The sequence below is a fragment of the Populus trichocarpa genome, chromosome 19 (genome assembly GCF_000002775.5).
Source record: "Populus trichocarpa isolate Nisqually-1 chromosome 19, P.trichocarpa_v4.1, whole genome shotgun sequence".
Classification (NCBI taxonomy): domain Eukaryota; kingdom Viridiplantae; phylum Streptophyta; class Magnoliopsida; order Malpighiales; family Salicaceae; genus Populus; species Populus trichocarpa.
Genome location: NC_037303.2, coordinates 1,258,692 through 1,280,175, shown reverse-complemented (window position 1 = coordinate 1,280,175; position 21,484 = coordinate 1,258,692). Strand labels below are relative to the sequence as shown.

General features: G+C 40.0%; 1 protein-coding gene across 1 annotated transcript; it reads right to left on the bottom strand.

Moving 5' to 3' along the window:
• Nucleotides 1-11,597: 11,597 nt before the first annotated feature.
• Nucleotides 11,598-16,809, bottom strand: LOC127904792 (uncharacterized). The gene is made up of 5 exons (XM_052449660.1): nucleotides 15,020-16,809; nucleotides 12,650-14,612; nucleotides 12,459-12,496; nucleotides 11,804-12,236; nucleotides 11,598-11,735 (listed from the first exon to the last, which is right to left on the bottom strand). The coding sequence occupies exons 1-5, from the start codon at nucleotides 16,807-16,809 to the stop codon at nucleotides 11,598-11,600; spliced, it is 4,362 nt and encodes a 1,453-aa protein (XP_052305620.1).
• Between the last annotated feature and the right edge of the window lie 4,675 nt (nucleotides 16,810-21,484).

Sequence of the window (21,484 nt, the reverse complement as noted above, 5' to 3'; positions counted from 1 at the left end):
ATGTAACTGAATGCTGAAATTAACCCCTCGATAACATCATCAAATGAGATTTGCAAGCAATCTTCGAACGAGATCATAATAATAATAATAATAATAATAATAATATACAATTCGAATGAAGGAGATGATTAAGATGATTAATTCTAAATTAATAAAATATAAAAGAATAAAATTGAAAGTAAAACTTTAATGAAAAAAAGAAAGCATGGAAAGAAAGCAGTAGAAGATGGAACTCAAAAAAAAAAAAGTATTTATATGAAATGGAGGCTACATCTCAATAGGTGATTTTTTCGGTTAGTGATCAATATTGGCGGCTGATTTGGTGGCCTCTACACGTATTTCGGACTCCTTAATTTCATATCGGCCGTAATTCAAAAGGCTGAAGTCACCGTTTTGTCTTAAATTGGGAAGACTAGACAACTAACCCTTAAAAATTGAAAGAATTACCTAATTTCTGGCGCCGGAGAGGTGCTTCAGTACTTTTTTTATAATTTTTTGTTTTGTTTTGTTTTTATTTTTTTTATCCATGTATTTTTTTTTATAGTCTAATTCTATTGAGATATAGTTTTAAATTATATACAAAAACAAAATTAGAAAGAGGATCATAATGTAAAATACAAAAAAAAAAACACATGATGGATCATAGTTTTTATAATTTTTATTTTAATTCTAAAAGTTCATTTTACTTATTTTTAAGTTTATTAATTTGAGATATAAAAAAGAAAACAACAAGAAAATAATGAAAAAAAATAAAAGTTGATGGTTGGCCAAATTATAACCATTAAAAAAGTATTTCTTAATATTAATAGGTTTTATTTGATGAAAGGAGTTTTATTGAGATGTTTTTTTTTCTTTATTTTTTATGAAAAAATAGATCAGGGTTAATAGGTAATTTTTACTCCAATTTAATTTTGTGTTTTAAACTAATTTTAAAATGTTTTTAGTTGGGAGATTGATTTGTTAACATAATATGAATGTTTATTAAATATTTTAAATTGTATTTTTCTTTCTTCATGTAGATGTTATCGATAAGAGAATTACTATCATTAATTATTATTTGAAGTTCCCATTTTATTGCCGGATGATCTATTAAATTTTATTCTATATATATATTATTGCATTATTTTCAAGCTATATCACATAAATTGGTAAATATAAGTTAATTCAGCAGGATGTTTACGATTTTACTTCTCCTTCTATCACTAATAAGATATCTTCAATAGGTGAAAACAGTGAGAGCATTTATAGATATGGGAACCAAAAGCTTCGCCAGCCAATATTTGGCCTTTCTTTAAAAAAATTATGCATGCAACTTAGTCTGCACAATTTAAGGAGAATCTTCTATACCTATTCATAGATGTGAGAATTGATGGGGTTTTGTTGTTGTTGTAACCCATTTTTGGGTCCCCACAAAATATATATAAAAATATATAGCCAAAGGAGGTTAGAAAAATAACAGGAGGCAGAAGCGCTCAGAAAATGGTCGGAAAATTGGTCAATGAGGTTAAAAATACAAAGATTGGATTTTTGACAGTATATTCGAGGAGAGCCCTGTTGAGGAAAATTTGAAATTTGAGGAGAAAAGCCCAAATTTGGATGTTTATGGACTTAATTGGTTTTTTAAATGAATTTATAGGGAATTTGATTGAAAGAAAAATTGATTTTTAAGTCAATTTGGGCTTTAATTAGAAGAAATTTAAGTTCTGGGGCCAAAATATATTTTTTAGGAATTTATTAGGTCAAATCAGGGGCCTAATTGCATAAATATTGAAGTTTAAGGGCCAATTGGAGACTTAATTGAGAAAATCCGAAACCAGGGACCAAATTGGAAGAGGCGCGTAAATGGAGGGGCTGCAATTAATTGATTCAAGGGCTTAATTGAAGAAATTGGAAGTTTATTGATCAATTAAGGGCTCAATTGCATAAATCAGAGGCCAAGGACTAAAGTGAAAAACGCGGCCAACAAGAGGGGCGGAGACCGAAATTGGCAGGGATGCAATTGAAGGAAAAAAAGATAATTGAGGGCTGCCTTGCAAATTGACGCGTTTTGGCGTCTTGCAGGACTTAAATGGAACGGCGCGTTTTTTTTAAAACGACGCCGTTTCATGTAAAAAAAAGAAAAAAAAAGAAAACGGAATGGTGTCGTTTTGAACGACACTGTTCCTCTTTCTTCCTCCCCTGGACATGCAGCACGGGAGGAAAGAAAAATGGTTTCCTTTGGTTTTTTTTTTTTTTAAACGCATTTCCTCTCTCTCTAGACCACACGCCTCACCAACCCGAAGCCCCACGCCCTGGACCACCGACCAAAGCCATTGGCCGACCGGCCATTCACCCTGCCGAAAGCAAGGGAGCGGCGCATTGCTGTCGCGGGTGGTGGCCGACCAGCCGCCGCGAAACCCGCTCCCCAAGCGCACTAATGAAGGGCCCAGCGCCTTTTCACTCCTATAAATATAGAACAAAAAAACTGAAACAGGGAGGAAAAAGAAGGAGGGAGACCCGAAAGAAGAGAGAACCGAGAGGAGAGAAAACAAAAAAAAAAACAGAGAAAAAAAAAAACAGACCGGGAGAAGAGAGGGAAGGGAAGAAAAAAGAAAAGAAGACCAAAACATAGGAAGAGGAAGGAAGAGTTGAAAACTTGAGGAAAACCAAACCGGGAGGGTCACGGGAAAACATTGAAAAAACAGAGCACCGCCGCTGCTGCTTGGAGCCGCCGTCCGTGAGCCAAGACGCCGCCACCAGCCTCCGCCACAGCACCGCCAGAAACGCAGCAAGCCACCGCCTCCGCGCCAGGTAACTCTTCTTCCCCCTCATTCTCGCGTTTATTTTTTTCTTTTCCTTCTCTGCATGCAGAACGAATAGCGTTCTGCATGCAGGGGTGGGGGGAAAATAATTCCCCCCGCCCGTTTTGGCTTGGGCCAGGCGGATCCTGGCCCAGACATGTCTTCTGGGCCGGGTCTGGCCCAGAAGAGGATAATAGTATTTGGGCCGAAATCAGCCCAATCCATTTTTGGGCCGAAATCGGCCCAACACTTTTGGGCTGAGTCCCGCCCAGTTGGTTGGGCCGGACCAGCCCAACCCATTTAATATTATATATTATATATTATATTGTTTTGTATTATTTATATATGTATGCATGTTTTAAAACCAAAAAATCAAAAAAGTTCTTCAAAAATCATTTCAAAAATATGCGATTTTGTTGTAATTTTATTACTGTATTTTGATCAATATCGGTTTGTATTTTTATATTGTAAATCCGGTATTAAAATACCCGGTTTTCGTCAAAACATCAAAAAATATATAATTACAAAAAAAAATGTTTTGTTTTCATGCATACGGCCTAGTCTCTCCAATATATATATATATATAAATATTATAGCATCATATTTTCACACAACAAAGGAAATTTCAAAAAAAACAATATATGTATTAGCATGCATTTTGGCTTTAATAACCAGTTTATTCAAGCCATGAGAACTAGGCCAATATTTCAAAAATTCTAAAAAATCTTTTTGTCCTCTTTTAGTATATGGGATTACGAATTTATACGTAAAACGTATTCCTGATGTTAAAAATATGATTTTTACATAGACGTTAGAATGGTTAGGTTTTACCCGATAAGATAAAGACCTCCTTATTGAGGAGGACTTTTCTTGAACCATAGACGGACTAACAACCAGAAATACAATAACACCTTGCTTTTTTATCAGACAATCAAACAATGCAGCTTACCTTAGGTAAGGCGTATTTGGGGTGCTAATACCTTCCCTTTACGCAACCAGTCCCCGTACCCGATCTCTGAGACCAGTTAGGGTTCCTAGTGACCAAAATACTAGGTGGCGACTCCCACACCATCTCTCACTGCTAAGAGACAAAGAATTCCTTGTCTCCCCATATTTACCAGATATATATATCCCATCACACATATTGAGGGTGGACGATCGCCGCGACGTCGCTCACGTGCGACAGTTGTAACTCAATTGTTTACCATAATTTTTGTATATGTATTTAAAATAAAATAAAAAAGTCTAAAAAATATATTTTTTTCAATAAATTTATCTATTTTGTTATTTTTATTTAATTTTTGTGTGTAAGAAATATTAAAAACGTAAAAAAAATATATAAATCGATGTAGTTGGGGTTGCAATTGGACCAATATTTAAATATCACGAGCAAAAATGAGGTTAAAAATTTTTAAGTCATAATTAAGGTCTGAATCAAAGAGAAATGGGTTTAAATTGGTTTAATTTGGCTAAAATTAAAAGCAATTTAGGTTCAAGGATGAGTTTGGAATAAGTAGCCAAGTTATAAAATCAATTGAGGGCTTGATTGAAAGAGAGAAATTTGAAATTTGAAGTCAATTTGGCTTAAAAATAAAGAATTGGAGGAATAAGGATCAGATTGAGTAAAGCAGAGAATTTAGAGGGTGAATTTTATTTTTGTTAGGGACTGAATTGAAAAAAAATAAGAAAAAAGATGGAAATTAACCAAGCATAAGAAATTGAAAAACTAGGAACCAAGGAGCAAAATGCGCCGAAATGGAGAGACTATAATGAAGTTTGGCACAATTAAATCAAAGAAAAGAAGAAACCCTAACCAAGACTCAAAACAACGTCATTTCAAATTAAATGAAACAGTGCATTTTGAGTGAAAAGGGAAGAGCAACAGTTGGAGTTTCAAAATAAACGGCGCCGTTTTGTTCATGGCATTTGCAGATTTTTGGGCAGGAAAGAGGCAAAATCAGTGAGGTCTCATGCAACTTTAGGGCTTAGTTTCGGTCCTGATTAAGTCTCTTTATGGTGCAGAAACGATGGAAATGTGTCTTCTAACATATCAGCTACAATCTTGGTGCACGAAATCAGAGTTTAATTTCCAGAATCAGCTAAATCAACCTCCCTCCATGACTAACTATCGTTCTTTCCATTTGGATGTGAGATTTAGATTGCAAAATCTAACCCTATCTCGATGAATCAAGTAAAGAGCACGTTTTTTAATATGTTGGCTAGCTGCAATGACACAAGTAACGAAGGCAAAATAAGAGAGTGACGATACTTCCCGGGAGCGGGGAATGATGTCAAGGTCTTTGTTTTGTAAAAAAGGGAGTCGCTACCTAGTATTATACTCATTGAAAACCTAACTGGTCTTTCAGAGATTCTAAGGTAAATGATTAGTTGTGTCGCAGGATGCGCGACGTCGCGGCGATCGTCCACCCACAAAAAATAAATATGGGGGGTATATATCTGGTCAATGTGGGGAGACAAGGAATTCTTTGTCTCTTAGCGGTGAAAAATGGTGTGGGAGTCGCCACCTAGTATTTTGGTCACTAGGAACCCTAACTGGTCTCAGAGATCGGGCACGGGGACTGGTTGCGTAAAGGGAAGGTATTAGCACCCCAAATACGTCCTACCTAAGGTAAGCTGCATTGCTTGATTGTCTGATAAAAAAGCTTAAGGTGTTATTGTATTTCTAGTTGTGGGTCCGTCTATGGTTCAAGAAAAGTCCTCCTCAATAAGGAGGTCCTTATCTTATCGGGTAAAACCTAACCGTTCTAGCGTCTATGTAAAAAAAAACATATTTTTAATTTCAGGAATACGTTTTACGTATAAATTCGTGATCCCATATACTAAAAGAGGACAAAAAGATTTTTTTAGAATTTTTGAAATATTGGCCTAGTTCTCATGGCTTGAATAAACTGGTTATTAAAGCCAAAATGCATGCTAATACATATATTATTTTTTTGAAATTTCCTTTGTTGTGTGAAAATAAGATGTTATAATATTTATATATATATGTTGGAGAGACTAGGCCGTATTTTAAAACAAAACATTTTTTAAATATGTATTTTGGTACGTTTTGATGCAAATCGGGTATTTTAATACTGGGTTTGCAGCCTTACGGTATAAAAATACAACCAAATATTAATCCACTTTGATAAAGCAAATGCAGAAAAATCCACAATATTTTCAAAGATATTTTAGAAAATTTTTGAAAGCAAAAGATATTTTTTATTTTGAAAATCTTTGATGTTTTGATGAAAACCGGGTATGTTAATACCGGATTTGTATCTTTACAGTATAAAAATACCAACCGATATTAATCAAAATACAGTAATAAAATTACAGCAAAATCACATATATTTTTTTATAATTTTTGTAAAATTTTTATAATTTTTTTCATATATATATATATATATATTTAAATAATACAAAATATAATATATATATATATATATATATTGTCGCACGTGCGCGACGTCGCGGCGATCGTCCACCCACAAAAAAATAATAAATGTAATGGGGGATGGGGGATGGGGGATATATATATCTGGTCAATGTGGGGAGACAAGGAATTCGTTGTCTCTTAGCAGTGAAAAATGGTGTGGGAGTCGCCACCTAGTATTTTGGTCACTAGGAACCCTAACTGGTCTCAGAGATCGGGCACGGGGACTGGTTGCGTAAAGGGAAGGTATTAGCACCCCAAATACGCCCTACCTAAGGTAAGCTGCATTGTTTATTTGTCTGATAAAATTCAAGGTCTCGTTGTGTTTCCTAGTTGTTGGTCCGTCTATGGTTCAAAACAAATCCTCCTCAATAAGGAGGTCCTTATCTTATCGGGTAAAACCTAACCGTTCTAATGTCTATGTAAAAAAAACATATTTTTAATATGTTTAATACGTTTTATATATAAATTAGTAATCCCAAAGACAAAAAGATTTTTTTAGAATTTTTGAAATATTGGCCTAGTTCTCATGGCTTGAATAAACTGGTTATTAAAGCCAAAATGCATGCTAATACATATATTGTTTTGAAATTTCTTTTGTTGTGTGAAAATATGATGTTATAATATTTATATATATATATTGGAGAGACTAGGCCGTATTTTAAAACAAAACATTTTTAAAAATATGTATTTTTGTACGCTTTGACGCAAATCGGGTATTTTAATACTGGGTTTGTAAAAAATACAACCAAATATTAATCCACTTTGATAAAATAAATGCCGAAAAATCAACAATATTTTCAAAGATATTTTTAGAAAATTTTTGAAAGCAAAAGACATTTTTTGTTTTGAAAATCTTTGATGTTTTGATGAAAACCGGGTATTTTAATACCTGGTTTTGTATCTTTACAGTATAAAATACCAACCAATATTAATCAAAATATAATAATAAAATTACAACAAAATCACATATATTTTTCTATAATTTTGGCAAATTTTTATAATTTTTTTTTTCATATATATATATATAAATAATACAAAAAATATATATATATATATAATATATAATATTAAATGGGCTGGGCTGGTCCGGCCCAACCGACTGGGCCGGACTCAGCCCCAAAATTGGTGGGCCGATTTCGGCCCAAAATGGATTGGGCCGATCTCGGCCCAAAAAAGATTCTTCTGGGCCAGATCCGGCCCAGAAGACAGGGCTGGTCCGGCCCACCCGACTGGGCCGGACTCAGTCCAAAATTGTTGGGCCGGTTTCGGCCCACAATGGATTGGGCCGAGCTCGGCCCCAAAACAAAAACTCTTCTGGGCCCGACCCGGCCCAGAAGACAAGGCTGGGCCAGGATCCACCTGGCCCAGCAACCAAAACGGGCGGGGGGAATTATTTCCCCCCGGCCCCTGCATGTAGAACGCTAATCGTTCTGCATGCAGAAAAGAAAAGAAAAAAATGAATGCAAGAATGAGGGGAAGAAGAATTACCTGGCGCGAGGGAGGCGGTGCTAGTGACGTTGCGGTGGAGGCCGGTGGCGGTATCAAGCGGCGCTGCGGCTGCTCCGACCGTCCGGCGGTGTTACTGTGTTTTTTTTTTTATTTTCTTCCCGTTAACAACTTTTCCCTTTCTCTTCCTATGTTTCCGTTTGCTCCTTCTCCCTCCTCTGTTCTATCTCAGTCTGTTTTTTTTTTTTCTTTCGTATGTTTCTTTTCTTCCTTCTCTCTCCTTCGTTCTATCTCTTCCTCTCTCTCTCCTCTGTTTTTTCGTTTTTTTCTCTTCCCCCTCTGTCCTCCCTCCTTTTTTTTCTTGCTGCTGTGTTGGCTGCTATTTATAGAGCCAAGTGAGTGGCTTTCCGCTGTGGAGCATGGGGAGCAACCGGCCAGTCGGCCATTGGGCGCGACTGCCAAGGCTCGGCCCCCCTCCCTCGGTTTTCTGGCAGGTGCGCGGTGGGTGGTCGGCCCTTGTGTCCGGTCGGTGGGCTCCAGGCGAGAGAGTGGCCGGCAAAATTCAAAAAAAAGCTTCCCTTTTTCCTTCTTCCCCGCTGCGTGATCGGGGGGAAGAAGATGAACAGTGTCGTTCAAAACGACACCGTTCTGCTCTTTCCTTTTTTTTTTTTTTGAATGCATGAAACGGCGTCGTTTTGGAGAAAACGCGCCGTTTCATTTAAATGTGGCGCCAAAACGCGCCAAATTTCAACTCAGCCCTCAATCCCCTTTTTTTTTCTTCAATTGCATCCCTGCCAATTTCGGTCTTCGCCCCTCTATTTGGCCGCGTTTTTCACTTTGGTCCTTGGCCTCTGAATTATGCAATTGAGCCCTTAATTGATCAAAAAAACTTCTAATTTCTTCAATTAGGCCCCTGAATCAATTAATTCCAGCCCCTCCATTTACGCGCCTCTTCCAATTTGGTCCCTGGTTTCGGATTTTCTCAATTAAGTCCCTAATTGGCCCTTAAACTTCAATATTTATGCAATTAGGCCCCTGATTTGACCTAATAAATTCCTAAAATATATATTTTTGCCCCAGAACTTAAATTTCTTCTAATTAAAGCCCAAATTGACTTAAAAATCAATTTTTCTTGCAATCAAATCCCCTATAAATTCATTTAAAAATTCAATTAAGTCCATAAACATCCAAATTTGGGCTTTTCTCCTCAAATTTCAAATTTTCCTTCTCAACAGGGCTCTCCTCCTTCAAGAATATACTGTCAAAAATCCAATCTTTGTATTTTTAACCTCATTGACCAATTTTCCAACCATTTTCTGAGCGCTTCTGCCTCCTGTTATTTTTCTAACCTCCTTTGGCTATATATTTTTATATATATATTTTGTGGGGACCCAAAAATGGGTTACAACAGATGCCCCCTCTTTATAATGCTTACGGAGCAGAGGTTTTGCGCAGTAAGTTTTATAAAGATAAACCCTAAACGGAACTCCCAAAACTGATCTGGTTGAAGCTTGATTGACCTGAAACTTGTCTTTTACAGCAATCCTCCTTAACTTCAAAAACTATGATCAAAATTTATCATCTTGAGATCCCTTCTTGCGATCTCTCTAAACCAAAATCTATAATTATTGCTTACTCAACTTGGAATCCCGTCTGGCAATTCCCTTTTAACAAATATTGAAATACGAGATCCCTTCTAACGATCTCCTTTAACAAAAAATCTTAGAATCCCATCTGGCGATTCCTTGTAACCAATGTTGAAATATGAGGTCCCTTCTGACGACCTCCAAATAGCGAAATACGAGATCCCTTCTGGCGATCTCCTTTAATCGACCTGGAATCCCATCTGGCGATTCCTTTTATTCAAACGAAATATGAGGTCCCATGTGGCAACCTCCAAATAGCAAAATACGAGATCCCTTCTGGCGATCTCCTTTAGTCAACTTAGAATCCCATCTGGCGATTCCTTTTATTCAAATGAAAAACGAGGTCCCATCTGGCGACCTCCAAATATCGAAACACGAGATCCCTTCTGGCGATCTCCTTTAGTCAACTTGGAATCCCATCTGGCGATTCCTTTTATCTCAACAGGTAATATGAGGTCCCATCTGGCGACCTCCAAATAGCGAAACACGAGATCCCTTCTGGCGATCTCCTTTAGTCAACTTGGAATCCCATCTGGCGATTCCTTTTATTTAATGAAAAACGAGGTCCCATCTGGCGACCTCCAAATAACGAAACACGAGATCCCTTCTGGCGATCTCCTTTAGTCAACTTGGAATCCCATCTGGCGATTCCTTTTATTCAATGAAAAACGAGGTCCCATCTGGCGACCTCCAAATAACGAAACACGAGATCCCTTCTGGCGATCTCCTTTAGTCAACTTGGAATCCCATCTGGCGATTCCTTTTTTTTTTTTTCAACAGGTAATACGAGGTCCCGTCTGGCGACCTCCAAATAGCGAAACACGAGATCCCTTCTGGCGATCTCCTTTAGTCAACTTGGAATCCCATCTGGCGATTCCTTTTATTTAATGAAAAACGAGGTCCCATCTGGCGACCTCCAAATAACGAAACACGAGATCCCTTCTGGCGATCTCCTTTAGTCAACTTGGAATCCCATCTGGCGATTCCTTTTATTTAATGAAAAACGAGGTCCCATCTGGCGACCTCCAAATAGCGAAACACGAGATCCCTTCTGGCGATCTCCTTTAACTTGGAATCCCATCTGGCGATTCCTTTTATTCAAAGCGATATGCGAGGTCCCTTCTGGCGACCTTCTTTGACCAATATCGAAATACAAGATCCCCTCTTGCGATCTAAGACAACTTGGAATCCCATCTGGCGATTCCCCTTTTATTCGAAGCTGAAATAATGAGATCCCTTCTGGCGATCTCCTTTAATCAAAAACCAAAAAATCTATCTTGTAAATCGGTTAACCTGGAGTCCCCTCTGGCGATTCCCTTTTACCGCTTGCTCGACGTCGTTCTTCCTGATGGCAGGGTTTGAAAATTATTATCTTCTCCTCTTGTTATTCTAGAATCAACTCAATGATTCTTTCTTCGTCTCCAATTTGTCGGAATGTATTAAGGTCTCCTCCTGTAACGATCCAAAAAAACATATATGCAATGATTTATGATTAGATGCCATGCATGTATTCGTACCTGGTTTTGTTTGAAACATAGGCCCCATCATCTTCTTCGAGTTCATGAGATTTCCTCTTAACATGAGCTTGCTTTTGAAGTCGTATGCTGGATTCATCTCTCGTGTTGCCTCCTATCATATTCTTGGAGAAGAAATCTCTGACTTTCTTCAAATAGTCCTTTTTCCAAAATGTATGACTTGTCATTGCCTCTTTGTCATGCTTTTGTCAAATGTTTTAGCTTGGTTTTCAAATCTATAGGCTTCCGTACATGAAAACATCTCTTATTGCCCCCAGTGTAGGGGTGTGATTCTAGTCTAGGCTTTTATAAAGAGAAGAAATTCGTTCAGCCGATGCTAAACTTTTTAAATGAGATAACACAAGACATGCACTGTTGGGATTAATGCAAAAATGATTGTTGTGAGATCAATGCAAAAGAGAAAGAAGTCAATGGCCAAACTTTGTTTTATTGATTTAGGAGCCTACATCAAGCATAATATCTTTTTACAGAGTCAGAATTCACAGGTCGAGCTAGGTCTTCTCCATCCATTCTGGTCAACTTCAGCGCTCCTCCTGAGAATGCCTTCTTTACTACGTAAGGACCTTCGTAATTCGGTGCCCATTTGCTTTGATCGTCTCCAGGTAGTGACAATATTTTCTTCAATACTAGATCCCCTTCTTGAAATAACCGCGGTCTAATCTTCTTATCATATGCCTTGGCCATTCGCTTCTGGTAAAGTTGGTGATGACATATTGCGGCCATCCTCTTTTCACTGATCAAGTTCAGTTGCTCATATCTCACTTTGGCCTACTCGGCCTCTTCTAATTCGGAGTCCATCAATACTCTTAACGACGGGATTTCTACTTCCAAAGGCATCACTGCTTCCATACCGTACACCAAAGAATACGGGGTAGTCCCTGTCGAGGTCCTAACTGTGGTGCGGTATGCATGGAGAGCAAATGGCAACATCTCATGCCAATCTTTATACGTGACTACCATTTTCTGAATAATCTTTTTGATGTTCTTATTGGCGGCTTCTACTGCGCCATTCATTTTTGGTCGGTATGGTGAGGAATTCGAATGCTTGATTTTCCATTTAGTACACAGCTCCACTATCATTTTGCCATTGAAATTCTGTGCATTATCTGTTACTATCTTTTCCGGAGGACCATATCGACAAATCAAGTCCTTTTCTATAAACCTCTTCACTACGTTCTGTGTTACGTGGGCATATGAATTAGCTTCCACCCATTTTGTGAAGTAGTCAATAGCTACGAGGATGAATCTATGACCGTTGCTAGCTTTTGGGTTAACAGGTCCGATCACGTCGATTCCCCACATTGCAAATGGCCAAGGAGATATCAGATTAAATAGAGGAGCTGGTGGCATATTGACCTTGTCACTGTAAACTTGACACTTGTGACATTTCCTGACATAGTCGATGCAGTCTTTCTCTAACGTCATCCAAAAATAACCAGCCCTTTGTATTTTCCTTGCTATCATATGCCCGCTAGCATGGGTTGAGCAAATCCCCTCATGGACCTCCCGTAATGCCTTCCTAGCATCTTCCTCATTCAAACACCTTAGCAGGGTTCCATCAAATGATCTTTTGTACAAAATCTCTCCATCTAGATAGAAGTCTACAGCTAACCTTCTTAAGGTTTTCTTATCCGTTTTGGAAGCTCCCACCTGATATACATGATTTTGCACAAGGTTCTTGATATCATAATACCAAGGTTGTCCGTCCATCTCTCCTTCAACTAAGCAACAGTGAGCTGGGTCATTTCTAATATCAATGTGTACCGGTTGTACCTTGCACTTGAGATCAATGGTAGTCATAGCAGCTAGCGTGGCCAAAGCATCTGCAAAATGGTTCCCCTCCCTTCCCAGATGGGTGAATCTAATTTCTTCAAATTCCTTTGCTAGTGTGGACAGGTATTCCTGGTACGGCCTCAACTTTTCCTCTTTGGTCTGCCATTCCCCCTTAACCTGACAGATAATCAACATTGAATCTCCGTACACATCTAACTTCTTTATCTTCAGCTCTAATGCCGCTTCTAGACCAAGGATACAAGCTTCATACTCAGCTGTGTTGTTGGTGCACTCGAAATGTAGTTTAACCGAAACTGGATACTGTTTCTTATCAGGAGAGATTATTACCGCACCAGCCCCGTTACCATATACATTCACTGCACCATCAAAAAACATTGTCCACCAATCTGTCTTCTCTTCTTCTTTCTCTATTGACAATATATCTTCATCAGGGAAGTCAAAATCCAAAGGTTCGTAATCTTCAACAGCATTATCGGCCAGATGGTCCGCGATTGCACTTCCTTTTACGGCCTTCCTTGTCATATATACTATGTCATATTCTGCTAATAGAACTTGCCACCTTGCAATTCGACTTGAGAGAAACGGCTTGTTACAAATGTACCTCAGAGGATCCACTTTTGAAATCAACCAAGTGGTATAGTATAACATATAATGCCGCAACCTCTTTGCTGCCCACACCAACGCACAACAAAGCCTTTCTATCTCCGTGTATCTAGACTCACATTCAGTGAATTTCTTACTTAAGTAATAAATAGCTCTTTCCTTCCTTCCGGTTTCATCATGCTGACCCAATACACATCCCATGGCTGCTTCAGTCACTGTTAGATACAATACTAGAGGTTTTCCCGATACCGGAGGGACCAGTAAAGGTGGATTTTGCAAATAATGCTTGATTTTATTGAATGCCTCCTCACACTCCTCATTCCAGGTTCCAGGATTCTTTTTCCTTAGTAGTCGGAATATTGGTTCACACGTCGTTGTTAACTGAGCTATGAACCGAGCAATGTAGTTTATCCTTCCCAAGAATCCTCTTACTTCCTTCTCCGTCTTAGGGGATGACATAGCTTGGATGGCCCTTACTTTATCTGGATCCACCTCTATACCTCTATCACTTACCACAAATCCTAACAGCTTACCCGATTTAACTCCAAATGAACATTTTGCAGGATTGAGCCTTAATTCATACTTCCTCAATCTCTCAAACAACTTCCTCAAAACTTCAACATGATCCTCTCCCCTTTTAGACTTGGCAATCATGTCGTCTACATACACCTCAATTTCCTTGTGCATCATGTCGTGGAACAAAGTCACCATTGCTCTTTGATAGGTTGCTCCTGCATTCTTCAATCCAAATGGCATGACCTTATAGCAGAATGTCCCCCACGGTGTGACAAAAGTTGTTTTCGTCTTATCCTCCGGAGCCATTTTTATCTGGTTGTATCCTGAAAAACCATCCATAAAGGAATATGTGGAACTCCGGGCCGCGTTGTCCACCAAAACATCTATGTGTGGTAGAGGAAAATCATCCTTGGGGCTAGCTTTATTCAAATTCCGAAAATCCACGCACACTCTAATCTTCCCCTCCTTCTTAGGCACCACAACAATGTTAGATACCCATTGTGGATATCTAACTACTTCTAGAAAGCCAGCATCCCATTGCTTCTCGAGTTCTACCTTAACCTTGATCCAGACATCCGGGTGGGCCCTCCTCAGCTTCTGTTTGACTGGTTTACAACCTTCTTCCAACGGTATCTTATGTACTACAATATTTGTGTCCAAACCGGGCATATCTTCATAAGACCAAGCAAAGACATCTGCATATTCTTGTAACAGGGCGATCATTTTTGTCCTTAGTTCCGAAGTAACTAAGGTACCTATTTTCAACTCTTTCTTGAGCTGATCACTACCCACATTGATGGTTTCGAGTTCCTCGGTGATAGGCTTCCAAGTCTGTTCCTGTTGTTCTAATAGCCTGGTGAATTCACTAATATTGCTTTCATCCCATTCTTCTTCTTCCATAGCTATCACATGCTCGTTCAAGTTTGGCCATTTATTCTTGATGCTAAATATATGTGATGTTGTTGGAGATCCGCTTTCAGGATTCCTGAAAGCGGGAAGTGTTTGGTGTAAATGCATAAAAAAGAAAGCAATTTGTGGAAAGTGCATGATCTCACAATTTATTTAAAGAAAAAGTGGGCTCCATGACAAACATAAAGTCTAACCGACAATTGAGCCTTGATTGTCGACTAGCGAAAATAAATGAAAACCAAACAAAGCAATGACAAAAGCATGTTAAGACAAACAAAATTGGTTTACATTTTGAAAACCACTGGAGCTTCTTGGGTCACCCAATTCTGAAACTTCTCGTCTTGAGCCAACTTGCGCACAAAGGTCTTGGCGGAGACTTCTTCTATGGTGTAAACCGTCAGTTGTGGGAGTGCTTCATCTCCCTTTCTTGCTACTGTCTTCATGTCATCTCCTTCCACCTTGTTTTCCCCCAAGGTATTTATGCTCATGTTTGACAGCTCTTGATCAAGGCTTTCGGCTTCTTTATCATGTTGCATTATGTATGCAGCTTTTGGGAATGACACGCTAAGGGGAGGGATTTCTAGCTTTTCTTCATCAGGCTCTCTTCCTTTAATTCTAGCCATCCTTCTTGCCCTTCTCCGATCAGCAGCCCACCGATAATCCTCTTGGTTAGGTTGGTACCCTAACCCAAATCTTTGAGCAGCACTTTTCATCCTTGCCAGATTAACCCCTTCTGGTATCCTGATAATAAAGTTATACTGAAATGGGATCCCGCGGTTCAAAAAGCATAGACTCGCCATCCTTGCTGCTTCTGAGATCCTTGGCCTTCTTAGCACTGTGTTCTCCGGCACCCAGTCGGTGTTCACAATCTCAAAGGCATGGATATTGTTACCCTTGCAATCACCCGCTTCGATAAAAGGCACAGCTACATTCTTTATCATGGATACTGTCTCCTCAGCCTTGACAGTTACCAACATCCCATTCATGATATACTTCAAGCATTGATGCAATGACGAAGCTACTGCACCCGCTGCATGAATCCAAGGTCTTCCTAACAACAGACTATAGGAAGGGTGGATATCCATAACCTGAAGTGTTACTAGGAACATTTGTGGTCCCACATATAGCTCCACTTCTAAAGTCCCAATTATCGGCCTAGGCGAGCCATCATACGCTCTGGCCATCATAGTACTTGGCTTTATATGGGATTCATCGATCGGCATTTCTTCCAGCATGTGCTTTGGCAACACGTTAAGGGCCGAGCCATTATCAATGAGTACTTTTCCTATGAGGCAGTCCTTACACCTAACCGTAATGTATAAGGGCTTGTTATGTCCGGTACCTTCAGCATCAAGCTCATCAGCCGTGAAGTACAGGTAATTAGTTGCATGGATCCTTCCCACTAGATGCTCCATGGTTTTATGTTCAATGTCTTGGGGTACATATGCCTCATTCAATACCTTCTGCAAGGCATTTCGATGCGGCTCAGAGCTGAGTATCAGGGACATAAGGGAGATCCTAGCTGGAGTCTTCTTTAGTTGATCTACTATGCAATATTCACTATGCTTGATCAACTTCAGGAATTCATTCGACTCCTCTTCTGTTACTGGCTTATTAACTTCTAGTGCTTTGTCAAGATCTACCACTTCTTTACCCTTTTCCTTCCTCAACTCCTCGGAAGTAAAGCAACGACCACTCCTGGTCAACCCACTTATCTCAGTCTGGAACAAAGGAAGAGGAGCTTGAACGTTGGAGGCATAACCATAATTATAAGGCATGGCATTGTGATTCCCTTTTGTGTAGGACGGTTTAACCAAGATTAGCCTTGGGGGACCATTAGCTGTTTGTTGGACCCTGCATACTCCTGTCATCTCCATCTGATCTTCCATCATACTCACCTCACCCCTGTTCTCCATGGGTTCAATTCTCAATTGCCCCATTTTTAACATTTTTGCAATCTTTTCGCAAAACTCGATGCAATCCTCAATATAGTGTCCATCTCTTCCATGGAACTCACAATAACTACCTCCCTCCGAATGGCCTTCCATATTTGCCTCTAGAAATCCTGATCGTACTAACATGTAGTACATCTTTTCCATAGACACCTTCAGCACCTTGCATTGATTTCCAACTTCTATCATGCCTATTCCACTACTACTTGAGACATGTTTAGGCAACGGGTTTGAATTAACATTGGGCTTGTCCTCAAAGGATACCCATCCTATCTTAATAAGCTCCAGCAATCTTTTCTTGAAAGCGTAACAGGTTTCAATCCCATGCCCGGGATTACCCGCATGGTACTCACAAGTTAACTCGGGCTTGTACCAAATTGGGAATGGTGGTTGTTGTCGCACGTCAAAAAAAATCCGCGCGGCGTCGGCTGGCGATTTTTTCCATTGTTCGTTTTGCTTTGATTGGTTCGTTGGGAGTCGCCACCTAGTATTTAATTGAGGGCTACTAGGAAACCCGGGTGTACTGGTCTCGTCAGAGATTCACGGGTAAGGAACTGGTTGTGGTTAGGGAAGGTATTAGCACCCCTAATGCACCCTACCTGAGGTAAGCTGCTTCGTGGACTTGATGCGTTTTAAAAATAAAATTTTAGCCCAATTCTAAGGCTTTGATAAATCAGTTATTAGTTCCCAAAATGTATGTAGACACATGTTCTACATTTTTAAGGGAGTACAACATGATTTTTATCTGTCCTTTAGATATTTGTCCATATAAATTAAAAATATTAAATTCATTTTTTTGATTCAATAACATACATAAAAAAAATACAAAACACACATACACTTTCACTATATTTTTCTTTTTCTTTTCTTTTCTTTTTCTTTCTTTTTTTTGTTACATCAACATTACAAATTATAAAAAAGTCAACTAAACAAAAAAATACATTAAACAATTTTTACAATTACAAAAATTAGCCCTAAAACAATCTGAAATTACAGGGATAGCCCTCTACAGTTGGAACAGTGTCAGGGAAGTTTTCTGGGCGCGGGAACAGTGCTGGAACAATGGTGGCGCGTTGCTCCACGCGCGCACCGTCACTGGTGGCGCGTGGGTTCACGCGCCACCGCTGGAACTCCAAAACAACAGGGGGTCAGTCGCGGCTTCCCCTCTTCTTCCCCTCACCGGCAGTGAGAATCACTGTCACCTGCAAAAGGAGAAAAAACACACAAGGCAGTCGGTTTTAATTTCTTCTTCCTTGTTTTCGGATCTGTCTCTCTTTTTCTCCGTTTGGGCAGATCTGTTCGTTTCTTTTTCTTTCCTAATCTCCTCTATTTCAGGTGGCTGCCGGCTTCTTCTCCCTTGTTTCGGGTGGTAGATCGGGAGACTGTGTCTCAGTGGCTGTGGGCGTGGCGGTTCTATGTGGTCAGCCGGGTGAAGCTGCGATGGAGAGGGGATGGCTGTCCGATCTTCACTCCTCTTGGCAGATCTAGTGGGTGTCGGTGCTGGTGCTGGTGCTGTTGCTGAAGGAAAGAAATGCTGGAAGCGGCTGTTATGGGGTTCGGCTATGAGAGGAGAGGCTGTGGCTGAGGGGAAGATCGGTGCTGTGGGTAGAGGGCGCCGGTGAATAGCTGAAATAGCAGGGGGGTCCAAGCTTGTGAGCGCCGCTGTGTTCGGGCTGGTCTGGAGGAAGCAGGCGGAGGCGGTGGCTTGCTTATGGGGAGGCCGAATGGCGGTGGGTTGTTGGCTATGTTGACAGAGGATGGCTTCGGGTGCAGGGGAAGAAGGAGACGGTGGAAGTGTGGGTGGTGTTTGGCAGAGGACAAGGGGAGGAGGAAAATCGTCTGGTCAGTGGGTTTCGGTGAGGCTGATTTGTGAGAGGGAGAGGCTGGGTTGTGTACAGCCGAGAGAGGGAAAGACAGATCGAGGGGAAGAGAAGGAAAATGGAGAGGTGAGGGAGCGGCCGGTGGAGAGCTCCGGGTCCAGCTGTGGCCTTTCTTTTCTTTGTCAAGGCTGGGGGGCGCCGGCTGAGAGAAGATAGAGATAAAGTTTTCTAGGGTTTCTGTTTTTGTTGCCCCCTTTAATTGTGAAATTGCCCCCCCTCTCTAAAAACCAGTGTAGCTTGGTATTTATAGGAAAAGTTTTACTAGGTTTTCAAACTAGTCCCTCAACTTTTCCTTTCCTTCTCTTTTCCTCTTTTTTTGTAAATTTTGATTTTTCTTATTTTTTGTATTTTTGAAAGCGAGCAAATATCAACATCGACTCAATGTGGAAAATCAATGATTTTAAAAATGACGCGTGAAAAGTTGAACGCGTTCCAAATGTCTTTGAAAATTTAAATTCTTTTGAGACGATGCTAAAAATGCTAAAAACGATACAAATGTATAAAAAATGTATTTTTTGGATTTTCAATGTTTTTTCGCTATTTTTGGATTTTTCTGAAAATTTATCAAAACATGGGTCAAAAATTGGGTAGCAACAGTTGTAATGGTAGTGTAGGGATAGGAGCTATGTGCCCAATGCTCAACAGTTTGGTGTACATGTCCTTCAAAGGCATGGGTAACGGTGGTAGTTGTTCTGAAGTGTATCTTGTATAGGGTCTTTGGTAGTGATTTTGGTTGTTTGATTGGTTATTTGTTCGATTAGGGGAAAAAGATTGGTTAAAGTTTATACGTGAGAATTGAGAGGTAGGTACTTGTGGATTGTGGGAATCTACTTTCTTGCCCTTATACCCGTCTTCCAAATTGTTAACATCGCCTTCTCTCTTTCTTCCAATAAAACCCTTCTTTTCCACTGGCATCGCTATTCGCCCAGCTTTAATCCCCTGTTCTATCCTCTCAGCTATGCGTACCGCATCATAGAAATGTTGAGAGGAGCTACCCATTAGGTGCTCATAATAAGGTGCTTTGAAGGTATTGGCAAACAAGCTCACCATTTCCGTTTCTATCAAAGGGGGTTGGACATGCATTGCCTCATCCCTCCATCTTTGCGCATAAGCCCTTACTGACTCCTGGCTCCTTTTCTCCATTGCCATTAGACTTGTTCGATCAGGAGCGATTTCCATGTTAAACTTGTACTGTTTGAGGAAAGCCTCCACCAAGTCTCTCCAGCTCTTGATCCTGATGCTGTCTAACCTCATGTACCAGCTTAAAGCGGATCCTGCTAGGCTATCTTGAAAGAAATAGATTAGCATTTTATCATCACGGATTACTTCCGCCATTTTGTTGCAGTAGGATCGAAGGTGAGTGTTTGGGCATTCCAAACCGGTATACTTAATGAACTCTGGTATTCGAAAATCTTTTGGTACCACGATGTTTGGTACCAAACATACTTCGGCTGCTCGCATAGGGTCAAACCCGTCATTACCCTCAACTGCCCTTAATCTTTCTTCCAGAGCAAATAGCTTGTCTTGGTCTATCAAACTGGGAGACCTATTATCCGGGACTCCCTCCGTTGTTAGGTCAACAGTGACTGGAGTATGAGGTGGTAGGATAGGAGTAATAGGCACAAACTGTTGTTCATTGGCCGAGTTTGCCCCCTGGTTTTGAGATGCTTGAGGAATGTGAACTGCTGGCGCTCCTTCAAGCTGTCGTGCTGATGTTCCCTCCCCATTCTTAGCCCTTAGAAGCTGCTCAAGTAAGTCGGTTAGCCGAGAAACTTCATTCTTTACAGACTCCAACTCGGTCTGATAATGTGACTCTAAGTGAGCTCTTTCTTCGTTCTCCATTCTCGCTCGAGACCGGGTGTTGTGGATTTTGGATGTGGGACCTATGTTTCACGGTCTGGGATGCATGGAAAAATGTAAATGAATGTATGATAAAGAAACAATGCATGAATACTCTTAGAAACTTGTTTAAAAAAAAAAACGATCGATGGCCAACATTCCTCTTGTGTAATGGGCATGGACTCTTTTTGTCACGTTCCTTATCAGGAGTAGTTGTGCTCAAGCTGCTGCTTTGGTAGGCTTATATTTATAAAAGATGGGTCAAAGCCCTTTTTCATTAATATTGGCTAATACATCTCTTGAAGAGAGGGTACAAAATAATAAAAAGAGAAATACATCAATCTTCCTCTTCATCCATATCTCTAGCCACTGGTAGGAACGCGAGGCCTCGATTCTCAATTTTCTCTAAAAAGGCATCTGTCTCAGCCAAGCTTTGTCGATAACGAAAGATGTCCCTTCCCACCCTTCGAGCATTGGCTCTAATAATTCGTGCGTGAATGGCAGCTTCATCCATTTGCTCATCTACCTTGGCCATCTTCTCTATAAGCAACATGTTGTTCCGATTCAAGGTATTGTTGTTGGTGTCGATCCGTTCTTTATGTTTTTCTGAAACTTCCAACCTGTTGGTCAACTGTTTCACCTTTTCTCGTTCTTTGTCAGACTTCACCTTCAACATTCTAATTTCAATTTTCTTAGCTGCCAAATCTGCCTTCAAAACCTCCTCTTCATTCCCCTTTCTTTCGAACTCTTGTAATTCAGCTAGCCGACTTTCTATCATCATATATTTCTTGTTTAACTCATCATACTTCTCAATTCGGTCTAACAACTCTGCTTTAACATGCAAGAATTTGTCCTGATTGTACTCAACATTCTCTTGATAGCCATCGAAGTCGGCTTTCAATGCTTCCAACTCAGAGCTGCTTTGCATCAAATCCAAAATCAGTCTTCCTCTTTCTTTCTCAGACTCTTCTATTACGGCCTTTCCTTTGCTCAATTGCAGCTCCAACATCCCTATTTTTGCATCTTTGGATTCGAGCTGTTCGTTTAGAAACACTCTGCTTTTATCTCCTTCCATCATCATCCTTTCTAATGCTGCTTTATCTCCCTTACTCTTTCCCAATTCTATTTGTAGCCTTTCTATTTGC